Source organism: Mastacembelus armatus, chromosome 12 (assembly GCF_900324485.2).
Source record: "Mastacembelus armatus chromosome 12, fMasArm1.2, whole genome shotgun sequence".
NCBI lineage: Eukaryota > Metazoa > Chordata > Actinopteri > Synbranchiformes > Mastacembelidae > Mastacembelus > Mastacembelus armatus.
This window is the reverse complement of record NC_046644.1, coordinates 6,302,258-6,316,451: the sequence shown is the minus strand read 5'-3', so window position 1 is coordinate 6,316,451 and position 14,194 is coordinate 6,302,258. Positions and strand designations below refer to the sequence as shown.

At 39.5% G+C, this 14,194-nt stretch overlaps 1 protein-coding gene across 1 annotated transcript; it reads right to left on the bottom strand.

Annotated features, from left to right (window-relative positions):
* Positions 1-34: 34 nt before the first annotated feature.
* stom (stomatin) lies at positions 35-9,612 on the bottom strand. Its single transcript, XM_026296719.1, has 7 exons — positions 9,426-9,612; positions 8,645-8,754; positions 8,302-8,374; positions 5,766-5,848; positions 5,373-5,576; positions 3,194-3,328; positions 35-3,089 (listed from the first exon to the last, which is right to left on the bottom strand). The coding sequence occupies exons 1-7, from the start codon at positions 9,484-9,486 to the stop codon at positions 2,901-2,903; spliced, it is 855 nt and encodes a 284-aa protein (XP_026152504.1). The 5' UTR covers positions 9,487-9,612; the 3' UTR covers positions 35-2,900.
* Positions 9,613-14,194: the final 4,582 nt, after the last annotated feature.

Sequence of the window (14,194 nt, the reverse complement as noted above, 5' to 3'; positions counted from 1 at the left end):
AACCAAATCCATAGAAAAACTTTTTGACAGGATCTTTATTTAAAGCCTTCATACGTACAGTAAATGTATTAAGTCAAGATAAAACAATATCAAAGATAATCAAACAGTACAACACAGTTAGCTGTAAAAACATAACCATGAATCCTGAATAAAACTAGCTTAGACTAGCATAACCACACTTTGCCCCCAATGTCAGCTGGCTCCAGACCCACCATGACCCACTACAGGATAAGCAGTGTAGATGATGGGCACCGTAAAGAACTCATTTTAATAAATATGCCTTTTTGTTCTTCAGTGAAAACTAAATGATTCAAAAGAAGCAGAACAGTTATTGAGTGTGTTAACAATGCATAGTGGATGGCTGTTACTCTGCGTAACCATCTCTTTCCTTTCTGTTGCTGACTTTTCTGCAAGAGATCAAGATGAATGTAGAGCAGGTCTACATTTACTCCAAATAGGTCAACAATTACAAGATTATTTTCTATGTACCTGTAACAAAAAAATTATATATATATATATATATATATATGTAGCATCAGAGAGAAATAGACTGATATATAGTGACAATACTAATTCACATACACTGGGTACTGTAAGATACATTTACCAACACTCAGTCTTTTTCTGTATATGTCAAAAGAATAACAATATCACCACTACATGTTACTTTTACAATAGATGACTACAAAGACGATTAACTATTGGTGCGTGTTAACACTGTTTAAAAATAAGATGCTTTCATTTTAATTTGGAAGTGCATAGAGATTACATTATCTTGTAAAAAATAAGTCGATGGCAGTAGGTTAAGGCTTTTGGCACAAAGACACAGTCCCTCCTAAAAGTCCCTGCTTCTCCAAACAGACAATGAAGCCACAGTGAGTGTGGACAAAATAATAGGAACAGCTGAGAGCCCTGCGATGCGCAAAGTGCAACCTGCATTACTGAAAATGTTCACTTACTATGTGAGATGGATGTTGAATAAACTTTAATTTGAAGTATTCCTAATATTTTGTCCACCATCCTGAATATTCCAATGTGTGTGAATAGAAAGGTTATAGTAAACTAAGTATCATCCACTTGATAGTCAGTAATGACAACAGCATTTGCAACATGTGAAAAGGCATTTCATAGAGGGGGAAATGCATCTGTGCTCCTGCAATATTTGTATGTCACTGGCTAATGCCTACTTTCTGAAAGGGTTAGGTTAAGACTGCTGCACACCTCTCATGCTGGATAGTGTGTGATAAACTACACCAAACCTTATATACCAAAGATTTTGCCATTGTAGCTTTAGCATGGGTCCATTTGATACCACTGGCCAATCTGAGACAGTTCGGTCTGTTTATGCACCATATTTACTCTTATTTACAACTGCTAATGTTGTAAAAAGGCAAAAGGCTCTATGTGTTAAAAGCTTAAGGATTACCATGTAAGTTTAGTGTTGGGATTGGAATGGTTTTTTTGCACTAAAATCCAGGTTTTTGGGGATTGGCAATATGGTCTTCAAAGTCCTCATGCGATATGAAAATAATTTGTAGCCAATAATGATAATGAGTATTACACAGTAGTGCCACAATACCAGGAAGTACTGCTTTAGACAATATTACACAGCAATTAGTCAAAACATAACCACACAGATAAAGCAAAATGTTGATTATCTTAATAATGAATTATGGCAGATATATTGACATTCACACAGAATGTGAACAGTCAGTTCTCAGTTAACCCTTGTTAAAGTCACTCAGGTCAAGTCCTTCAGGAAAGACTCTGCCAAGGGCCAAACAACCAGGTTGGAGCATCTCCAACGTGGCGCGGATCATGGGCTGCTCCCAGTCAGTAGCAGTAAGTGCCTAGTGACAGTGGCCCGAGGAGGGACACTATGAAGCAGCCCATCATCAGAACAGCAACAAAGCCTATTCATTGTGGTCTGATCTGAACAGATGGACTAATGTGGTGTAAGTCACAGAAAATGTTGATGGTTATGGGAGAAATATGTCATAACACACCAAGCTGTGTATGAGACTGCATAGCTACAGATCAGTCAAAGCACAAATGTTTGGGCTTGTTGGTGTAAATGCAAGAATTCGTGTGTATTTGTGTGTGTGTGTGTGTGTATATATAAGGCCACATATCCAGCAGGCACTTTCTTTTTAACTGTAAAACTGATAAGAAATGTTATACTTTCTGCAATTACTCTTTGTCAAAGCTAAACCACCTGCTGCACTATGGCTGTTTTGAGTTAAATGTGATTTATATTACCAATTTAAATCCTCTATTAATGCTTTGGTCAGTTCTTGGCAGGATACACCAGCCTAACGTGTAGATTTTGTTGAGTGTCTGGCACCAGTGGCTCTGTCTGACCCTGATCAGCAGCCATTCAGCTGACAGAGCATGCTGAATCAGCAGAGAGGTCTCTGTGTGGCTGTTCAGCCAAACAGATCAGAGGACAAAAAGAGAAACAAATCTGAGCAAAGCAAACATGAGACATAAGGTACATTTCATTTTCTAGCTTCTGTCCATGTGTTTACACTATCCGATTAATTCAAAAATATATTTTTGCAGCAAAATGGACATTTAATATGGAGTAACTAAATTTCCATGGGCTATTAACAGTCAGTTATTTCAGTTTTCCTTTTTAGACTATTAACAGACTGCTGCTGCCTGTTGGTGTGGAACTGTTTCCTCTCACACAGGTGCTGACCCTACATATATAAATGATGGCTGTGTGGTTTTAACAGCTGGTCACTCTTAGTGTATCATGAGCTACAAGCCCAACTTTCTAATCTGCTGCCCCAGCACTGCTGATTCAAGGGGGAGAGGTTTAGTGGACACAGAGGCTAAAGATGTGTTTAAGTGATGTATGCTGTATAATTGTGAAGAATGTGTTTGGAGACTCATCGTTAATGTTTGATGAAGCCCTGCATCATCTCCAGCGGCAACGGGAAAATGATGGTGGAGTTCTTCTCAGCAGCGATGGTATTGAGGGTCTGAAGATAGCGCAGCTGCAGGGCTGATGGAGACTCTGCAATCACCAGGGAAGCCTCCTTCAGCGCCCGTGACGCGTTCATCTCTCCCTCCGCGGCTATCACCTTAAAAAGGAAACAAGAACAATGACAAAGTCAACAAGACAGACTTCACTAGGTTTGCTAGATTTCATAGGCCACTGAAAGACACTGAGACTGGAACACCTTACCTTTGCTCTGGCCTCACGGCTGGCCTCAGCCTCAGCTGCCATGGCTCTCTGGAGCTGAAGAGGCAACTTTACATCTTTGATCTCCACCCGCTCCACCTTGATACCCCAGTCATCTGTAGCATCGTCCAGAGTGGACTGAAGGGACAAAAAGATAAGTCTTCAACCTTTACAAACATTTTTACCTTGTTTTCTAAATTACTATAATCAACCAATTTCTACTAAATTTGCAAGGTAGACATATCTCATTTTTCTTATTAATATCTAGTTTATGTAGATGTCAAAAATGTCTATCCATAACAAATTGGCCTTTATACTCAGTACAGTGGTGGTGGAGAAAGGAGCTTTATTCTTGTGTTAAATCAAGTCAGGCAAAGTTTTTCACTGTGACAACAAAATATAAACTCCTGGGGCTAAACCCTGCTTGCAGATATCTAGTAATGCCATATACTTATACTTATACTATATACGTATCTATTGACCAGTGAGTGGATTAAGGCTCTCAATGCAGCACCAAAGGAATCACTGTTGGTAAACAGTGATAGTACTGGCCTTTAAGCAGACAGGTCACTACTGCAGCATCAGTAACTGCAACTGAACCAAAGGGATGCTGAGGTCCTTAAGGCCTATTAATTCAACTATGATTCAAGACAGATAATGATCCACACGTCGGCTCCTTCCACAGACTCCAGGAGGAGGAGGCTCTTTTTCTATTGTACTCCAGTGGGGTGAAGCAAACTAATACAGAGATGACCCTATTTGACATGAGGAGAGAAACAGTATCTCCAACTTCATACTGAATTGTGTAAAAAGCATTCTCAGACACCACACTTCACTTTTACAATAGTGGAAACTGACTAACTTAACTTGCACTAACCAGTACGCTTTGATTAATCCAACAGAACATCTCAAACTTTGATACTGAACATGGAGTTCATTTTACATTAATGAAGAACTCATTGATGAACTTCTTCTAACAAGAAATTTCAGCATTTACAGTCACTGAGAACAAACTGGAAGTCAAGATTTCATAAATAAATGAACTACTGAGCTCAAAAGCTGAGACTAACAGCTGTGCTCTACACAGAACACATGATTACCTGAGGTTTCCTTTGTTTACAGCTGATAGACATTTAACTGCAGTTCAGGTGACAGCTGAATTATGCAGATAGTAAACCTGGGCTTCAGAAACCTAATCCTTCATTCTGTTTTCTACACCAGTCAGTGTTTGTTATTAGTCTCTTATTATTGCTGAAATCTATTTTTATTGATGTGTACAGCCTCAAAACAACAACTCTCCTTTTTTTACGAATGCCACTATGTTGATGTGATTCTCACACAGATAGACAAGCATCATGCCCACTCATATAGGAGACAAAGATTTAAAAAGACTATTCATTTCACAGAACAGACAGCAGCGTCTGATGAAATTTTAATCTTTTTTAATATTTAATATTTTAATCTTTTAAAATATCCAGTAAAAGTTAAAAAGCAGACCTGCCATTAAAGCAATCTGTGTATTAAGGTTGTACAGATCTATTGTATAATTTTAATAGAAGTATTTAGGACGTTCAGAAGCTCTGAATATGCCTGCTAAAAAATCAAGTACAGGTTTACAAGGTTTAAAAGGCTGTTAAAGCTAAACTGACTGACTTTTTCCACTACTTTAATGGACAGCTGCCAATTTACATGTCTGCCAGACATAACACAACATTACCATTCATTTGGAGTCATGTTTGTGTCCATCTAATGAATTTAAGTCCATTCACCCTTTAGCTCTGGTGTGGCCTACGCACATATCTGGATTCCTCAGTCACAGCTGGTAGCTGCTCACTGTCTCTATCTGCTGTTTGGCACTGAGAAGATGTACTGATCTTTTAATCCATTATTAATGCAGAAATCTTAATTAGTGCAGCTTTAATTGAATTGTGGATTACAATTGTTTTTGTGTTGCAATTTCAACACAAGGTGACAAGTCTTGATGGAAGTGTGTAAAAACTTAAGTCATATTAGATTACTTACTTTAAGCAGTATACAGCATTTAAAATCCACCACAAAGTTATCTACAATAGCTTTAAATAAATGGGAGAAGCATATAATTATTACCATGTATTAATATTAGCATGTTTTGGAGCACAGTGGAAGCTAAGAGTGTTTGTATGTAACAGCTACTCTACCCTACCTGCATGCTGTGAGCGATCTCCTCACGGTCTGACAGGATCTCTGCCAGGTTCTTGGTGCCCAGGACGTTCCTCAGGGTGGTCTGGGCCAGCAGCCGGGTAGCAGCATCAGCATTAGTGATGTTAGCCACAGCCAGCGTAGCATTCTGGACTCTGTAGTACACCACACCATCCACACTTACTGTCACAGAGTCTTTGGTCAAAACCTGCAAGTAACAGTGATTAAACACACAAACAAGGAAATAATAGGTAGAAAAGGTTGGATATTCAGGAAACAAATGCTTAATAGAAATGTATGAAGAAGTATATTACTAGTAGGCTGTGTCAAGAATCTGCAATTTCTGGGAAAGTGATGAAGTATTTGTTTAACATAAGAGGAAGAGTGCATGTCGTACCTCTTGCGGGGGGATGTCGAAGGTGATGGTGCGCATGTCCACATTAATAAAGCTGTCAGTGCATGGCAAGATGAAGAACAACCCTGTGGAATGACAAAAATGAACGAATAGTTTTAACAACTAGAGGCGCTGTAAACATAATAATGTGGAAGCTTCTTCACAAATCACGAGGATGAATGAATGTCTGGCAGGAAGCCAAGTCAAGCTCTCCATAAGACTGCACCTGTGCTGACAGCGAGGCAAAGCTCTGGGCATTTGCAGCTTTCATAAGCTGGCTTCAAGTCACCCTGATTGAATTAGTGCATTAAACACTGCGAGGCTTGTGCCTGAGTGAGACAGACGTGCTAGGTGTGCAATCATTTAGCAAACATTAATGCCACAGCGGTTAGAAACTTGTGGGCTGCATTTACTGTCAGAATATCGTGTATTCAAATAGTAAGATCGTTGCCATCTGTTCAGGAGTGAAATGGAGACACCAGCAATCTTCTCATGCTGTTTCTGCCATGACATGTTCAGCATTCTCGACCATTTTAGTTCCTGTCAGCAGACAAATAACCAGACCCCAGTTGCTCTCTGTAAACCAGTTTGTGACGCAAAGGAAAATTCCAATGACAAGCAAAAAAAAAAAAAAAACAAAACAAAAAAAAACTTTGTACTTCAGTAAACATCTCTGTTTATGGCAGAGGAAAAGTGTAAACAGATAAAACATGTTCCACACACACTTCATTTTATGACAAACTGTCCTCATGAGTCTGTTTCAAACAAAATATATCAGACTATGTTCAAAGTCACTGTTGTAGATGCAGGGGGAGCAAGGTTATGAGGGGAGAGTAAGGGGCATTTTGGGAAACCAAGTTTGGCATCAACTCTTGAAGCTCATCAGGATTGCGAGGTTTCCTGGCAGAGAGCTTTTATTACCCTATGCTGTCATAAACAGAGTCCCCTGGCTCTCAGAGGAGTCATGCTTCTCCATTCTGAGAGGACAGTGGTTGGCTTTTAGATCGAGTAAAAGTAAATGCCAACAATAAAATGACAGTTATGAGATTTGTGCTAATTATCCCTTGTGGGAGCCCGTACTTGTATTTAAACAAATGAACTGCCTTTGAAAATAGGAGTCACATCACTGATAACACGATAAAGGCATTCAAACCTCAGACAAATGCAGAGACAAGTGGCTCTGTGGACAGGCAGCCCACATAAAAGTGCGGTGTATGCTGTGCTCATCTACAATCTATAGTGTTTAAACAGTTAAACAACTTTTATTTTTCAAGCTTTGTGCTCATAACATTCATTCTGAAATAAAATAATGGATATTACATAAATGCCAATTCTTAGCTTCTAAATATATATTCCATGGATTTCCATAGGGCTGTGCAATTAATCAAATTGATTTCGGATCTCAACGTTCACAAAAACATTATGTGCAAGATTTGCTGCACAGTGGTGTCGGCACCATTTATACATTTCAATATATTTTATATTAGTTTTTATGTGTTTGCTCAGCATTTTCACACCTTTACCACAGTGATCATGAGGTTAAAGTGGTGACTTGAGTGAATGAGTGTGTATATTCAGACTCTGTAAAACAACAACAATGCAGAACATAGACAGCCAGAGAAATGCTGGTCCAAACAGTGGTCACAATACCTCACTTACTCAACTGAGCATGTGTTTCACCACTGAAGACTAGACTGCAGGCAAAAAGCAAACAAGAAGTGAGAACTGCAGTACCGTGCCGGCAAAGCATCTGCAGGGAAGTTCTGCTGATGGCAGCCATTGCTTTTAAAGACTGTAAAGGTTAAATATAACGACTTGAAGTTTATGCTAACAGACTATGGTTCCCTAACATAGAAAGGATATGTCTAAATATGGCTACAATGGATGCACTGTTCATCAGACGTGGATAGAAACACACTTAATTTAAAGTTGAAAGATGACACTTTAACCTCATTTTCACTGTTTTGTTTCAAACCAAGTACGATGGAGTATAAAGCCAAAGCAGTAAAACATCTGTCACTGTCTAAAGACTTATGGGCTGCACTGTATATAGCTCTAGTGAAAGCCCCCGTACAGCTCTGAGCCTCCGGGTTGTCACGGCAACACACACCGCTAAGTGCTGGAAAAGGAAGTCATCAATCAGGAGTCAGAGGAAGGACCAGCAAGAAGAGCTGGTCACATGACCTTTTAATGCTGTTTCAAGCAGAGGCACCACACCCCAGAGCAGACTGCACAATGCCAGTGCACTGCTTTAATGTAAAAGATGATGATACGATGAAAACAAGGCACACAGACACTATCTCTGTGAGTCGCAGGTTTAGGTTTTCAACAATGTGCCTTTATTACAGAAAACCTTCACGGTATAAGGTGGAAGTGGAACTTTTAAAGCAAAAACACTTTACATTTAGGAAAAAACAAAGTAATCAGAGAACCTTAACCCGATATCTTTCCAAAGATGTTTTAGTAGCAGAAACTTTTGATTTAAAAACACCCTAGACACACGTTCACTGCAGTAAAACAGAAATAAACCGTTTCTAACCTGGTCCTTTGGCACCTCCTCGTAAAATTCGTCCCAGTCGAAATATAATGGCTCGCTCATACTCCTTCACAATCTGTGTACAGAAGACACACACAAACAGCTGTTCTTTCTCATACACGATCAATTACCAAGCTAACAGAGGACACAGTTTAATCAGGCAAATGCAATACAATGGCTCATCTGCTTCTAAAGGCTGGTAAGTAAATACACCTAACATGAGGGGTGAGTCTCTGGGATCTCCAAAACACTTCATAAGCAGAGTGGGACATCTTCAGTAATGTTTCCTACTGTACCAGTCAGCTTTGCTGTGGAAAACAAAGCCTGGATTTAACCCAGAGCTCACCTTAATGCACATCCATATGGAGATGGGGAGAGTAACCAGCATGAGAAGGACGGAGAGCCCAACCAGGAGCCAGCCACAGAAGCCAATGTCAGAGTCTGAACTCTCCAAAGCTGCAGGAAAGAAAACAAGTACTGAACCAAATCCAACTAGACTCCACTGGGAACATGTTCGTATATATAACGACATTAGGTAATTTGCAGTAATGTTCAAAAATAAGTTCTTTCATTTGCAGTACTGGTTTTACTATAAAATATATATATATATATATATATATATATATATACACACATATATGTCCTACATCCAATCCGATCATGCATCAGAGCAGCTTTCATAAATGTCTGAACACCCTCCTTATTATGGTGGGTATAATTAGTCACATCGGCCCTGCCTGCAGCATCTGATCCTCCCTTCAACAAGTACATTCAAAACTCATGTTACTACTAATACTACTACAGAAGTAGTAGTATTATTATTATTAGTAGTAGTAGTTCCCCACATCACAAATGCACCGTGTACGGTGGTGGTCGTGTTTTCAGCCAAGCTAATGTTAGCTTAGCCAAGCCCCCGAGGTCAGGGAGCCAAACTCTCGCTGTTTTTGAAGTTATCGTCGGGATAACTTCAAAACACTCAGTGTTTTCTTTTCTGTCGTGAAGAAGGAGTTTTGTTCGTCCTGCTCTGGCAAAGTCTGCACCAAAACTCAACCAGTCCGTTATTGAACGCTTGCTAATACTGACGCTTAGCTTTGTGAATGGGGCGAATTAAACGAAATAAACGGCACCTGATTGACGGTCTCGTCCTTTGGACTCCTTCATTGCAGCACGCTCGTCGTTCACAGACATATGTGAGGCCAGATAAAACACCTAACGACGGCAGAGAGCGGTGGCAGCCTTGTGTTTACTTAATACTTTAACACTAAACAGACCGTGTGTACGTGAGATCTGGCATACCCTGAGACTTGACTTGCAGGCGCTGTGACGCAGCTTTCTAGGCAGGGACGTTTTTAGCGACTCCAAAGACCAGGGGCTCAGTCATCGCTGCACTGGGCTTATGTTTTCTTTGGTGGGGGACAGGCAGCACTTATTACACACACACAGAGTCCATTCAGGTAACATACTGTACTTTACCCGAGCAATTAGCTTCCCTCCTTTCAATGTGCTTAAAGTTTTAATATGTGACTATGAAATAACTCTGGCCAATCTTCAGTGGACTCACAATCATTTTCAAAGGGAGGCAAATGGTTTCACTGATAAAACTTACAGCAGTGGGCAGCACGGTGGATTTGTGGTCAGAACTGTTGCCTCACAGCAAGAAGGTTCCTGGTTCAAAACCCATCAGGGGCCTTTCTGTGTGGAGTTTGCATGTTCTCCCTGTGCTTGTGTGGGTTTCCTCCAGGTACTCTGGTTTCCTCCCACAGTCCAAAAACATGTATGTCAGGTTGATTGGTGACTCTAAATTGCCCATAGGAGTGAGTGTGAGTGTGTGAGGTTGTTTGTCTCTATGTGGCCCTGTGATGGACTGGTGACCTGTCCAGGGTGTACCCCTGCCTTTCACCCAAAGAGAGCTGGGATAGGCTCCAGCAGGTCCCTGTGACCCTGGTTCGTAATAAGAAGATGGATGAACTTACAGCAGTGTGTGTAGCTTAGGGGACAACTTGCATTTGGCAGAAAATTTTCCCAGATTGCAATTAATGTCTTATATCTGTAACTTTTGGCCATCAACTTCATTTCCTACACAGTTTAATGTGCAAACTTTCTATGTGACCTTAATTGTTCTTGAAATATCCAAAAAGGGTAGACTGGGTGTTCCCACTGGAATGATTCATGTTTTTACCCCTCTACCTCTCTGCCCGATATTATAATTTAGTTCCACTACGCTCCAATATCTGTCTACTGCAATGATCCACGTGACCCTAATTAGGACTGAGTGGGTACAGATAATGGATGGATGGATCTTAGGATCTGGAGAATTAACCTAGTTAACGTAGTGTTAGTGTTAACCTTTGACAGGACTGAAAATCTCCAGGACTCAGCTTAAACTACTGAGGGCTGAAGCCTTGAATGATTATGTCTAATGTTTCCAGGCATACGGCAGCTCAGCCAGCTTTGATTTAAAGGTTCAGTTTGTAATATTTCAAAGCGATCTATTAGCAGAACTGTGATCTAGTGTTGATAAACATGTTGTCATTAGTGTGTAATCACCAGAAAATCCCAGTCACTGCATTTTCTTAAAATCAGCCTTTTAAATCTACATAGGGAGCGGGTCTCCTTTCACAGAAGCAGCAATGTTGTGTTGCCATGTTTCTACTGTATCACAGAATGGACAACGCAAACACTGTTTTGTTTTAAAGATGATGGCCACTGTACCTCCCAACCCACCACCCCCATGCCTGGAAAATGGTGGGATGTAAAGGGAGCTCAGACGGTTGCATTATGGAAGCTCACCACTTGATGCTGCTACATCTTTCTTATTTTACACATTGCAACTTTAAAGGTTTGTTTTTGCTACAGAAACAGTTATTTGCTAATATTTTGAATTGTATTGCATTGTTTGATTTGTGCCAAAAATCTCTATGTCTTTAAAAGGCCTACAAATCGAATCTTGCAGGGAAAGTTTGTGGAATACAAAATTTTAAAATTACAGATAATTCTGGGAAAAATCTGAAATATATCCATATCTGGTGATGACAGTGAGACGTTATTAGGATTATTTTATCAAATATTTGCAGCATTTCCCATAATTAACAATTATCTTATATTTGAGTTGTGTTGCGGTCGCAGGTGTTATGTCCAGATATAAACTGTAACTGACAATTCAAGCTACGAAGCAGCTTGGTAATTTATCATAGCCAACACCCACACCAGCCTCTTAGTTGATGAGGTTAAGGCCTCAGGGTCCCATTTCCCCCCAGATATGAGCAGTGCAGTGAGAATAATGCACACTTGTCTACAGTGACTGGTAGTTAAAGTAACCAGCACTTTAAACTAGTTAATCCCAGCTGGCCATTTATAGGCCAGGACATTTATTTTATGATTAAAAAACACTGGTTTGAAAAGGTGTGTGTGTGTGCGCGTATATGGATGGCAGGTCCTAATATTAGTTGCCTACAAGTCAAATTTCAGGAAACATTTTGCATTGGACCAGGGAAAGAATGCCATTTTATTTGTGCATCATTCTTACAATTTCATGAATTTCTTTATTCAATCCGTCTTTGAATTTATGCTACTTGTTATGAATTGGCTACTGGACCCAAATGCAGGATAAGAGTTTTTATTGAGAACACAAATAAAGAGGGGGAAACTAAACTGAGAGCAGAGTGACAGTGAGAGTCACAGGGAAAAACACAGATGAACCAGCACTAGACAATGGAATGAGGCAGATATATATAGAGAGGCACAAGGAAAGGGAGACAAGGCAGAGCAGGGACAGGTGAAACTAATCAAGGGAGATTAACACAAAGCTACTAAGGACTACAAGAGGAGAAACAGGAACCAAATACAGAATAAAAGTCCTTAGTAGGAAGTCCCAGTGAGGGTTAGGGCACTACTTTGGTTTACTCTGCAAGTAACTTAAGTTTATTTTATTTTTCAATGCAAGTAAAGCAGATTTATTTCTTGGTAAAATGCAGGATAATTTGTATTTACAATTGAATGTGTAAAGGTTAATGCATCCAAGTATATATGGGATCCAAAACTGACATTAATTATCAGTATGGTGGAAATGTAATGTATAATCAGGGTACTTAAATTTAAATCACTTTACTGCACATGCACAAATGATGGTGCAAATGATGCTAAAGCCACCAGGACTGAATCTAATAATGACACTTATCAAATACAACACTGTAGATGTAGCAGTTTTGCAGTGTATGTAGACCACATGTGGACTACACTTGTGGAATTGCTACAGTAGCTTCCTCACACTATCCATTTCTGTGGCAGAGCTATGTGTTGAGATCAGGTGGTGACCTGCACAGAAAATCCAGGCAATTCCAGTAAGTGTGATAATCCTGGGAAAGCAAAAGGACAGTGGCTGTGCATGTTGGTGCACTAGAGCTCCTTCCCATCTAATCCTCTTTTAATTAGTGTGAAAGAAAATGTGGAACCCCTCCTGGATTAGTCACAGCACATTGAAAAAGCACCAAGCTGGGACCAGTGTTACAGACTGGTGGCTAGTTAGGTAGAGTGAAGAACTGTGAAAAAAAAGATGCCTTCCCATCTCCCTGTGGCTACCTGGAGTTTGGCATTACTGCCTCTAAAACCAAAGTGTCTTTGGTCTCTTGTGAACTGTGAGAATAAATTACAGCATATGATTTGCTCATTTTCAATCCTTGCTCTGTTTTTCACTCTCACTTGAGCTACTGTATCTGTAGTCACACTTGCTCCCTATTATCCACCCTTTTTGCTAATCCTACAGGGTACTTTGCCCTCCTTGTTATCTCTCCACATCAGTAACTATCTCTTCTCATGCTTCCTCTGTCCATTTCTCCATCCCTCCTTGTTTTAATGGAGGTTTAGCTCCATGCTGATGCACACTTACAGTAGGTGAACAAAAGAATCAATTAAATGTCAAAAACCCTGTGCTGCCCGTGAAAATCTTTACACATTTCAAAATAAACTGTTCCATATTTTATACAATGTTAACTTTGGGTTGATAGTTTTTACATGGATAAAACTCGTGATTGTATGTTTTCAGAATTTAAGGACACAGAGCATGTAAAATCAATTCTATGGTTCCAAACAGACAAAAAGTGTAGCTGCAACATAAATAACATGTTTATCTGTAATTGTGAAATTTAATGTCACTGTGGACTCTTTCTGTACAACTCATGTATGTAGACTGTTTGTTACATGATCATTAAGTGACCACTAGGGGTCATTGAGGTGGTTCTAGTGAGATCCCAACTTATCGTGTCACTTTCAGCAGAATGTGTAAATGAAACTGAGTCTGTGAAAAGGTTTGTGGATCAATAAAAAGACTAGATATGGGAATTCATCATTTCTCCATGAATAATAAATTCAGTTTCTTTGCTCATCATGGTTTACTTCCCATAGCCCCATCAGTTGACATTTTGAATGTCTGTATGTAGCAGTGACATGGATTTCCCTACATGTCAATACCAGCTCAGTCTTTCCAGAGTTTAATAATGGCATATAAATAAGTGAACAATGACTTTGATCAGTGTAACTTTGAATGTTGAAGGTTTTAGCAGATCCAACAAGTGTTAAAGAAACAATTGTATATCTATCAATAGAATGTCAAGAATTTTATGATGAAAGTGCATGTATTTACAAAACACGAGGAAAATCAAATCAACATCATCCGAGATATTCTTCACCATCACAACATGATGGGCTGAGTGTCACTTTAAAAGTGCCAGAATGAAGCAGTGGCACACACTATTTGAATTTGTCAGAAAATTTCATTATATGTAATTGTGACTTCAACATATCATTATTACATGGAATATCTATTCACATATCTGCATAAGCGGGTATAAGTCCAAAAATACAACTCAGTAGAAAAACACAAAAAAACACAACAAATACA

Coding starts and splice junctions, on each gene's coding strand:
- stom (XM_026296719.1), bottom strand. CDS start 9,486: ATGTCTGTGAACGACGAGCGTGCTGCAATGAAGGAGTCCAAAGGACGA. Junction 8,375..8,644: donor CCATATGGATGTGCATTAAG/GTGAGCTCTGGG, acceptor TTCTGTACACAG/ATTGTGAAGGAGTATGAGCG. Junction 5,577..5,765: donor TCGACATCCCCCCGCAAGAG/GTACGACATGCA, acceptor TGTTACTTGCAG/GTTTTGACCAAAGACTCTGT.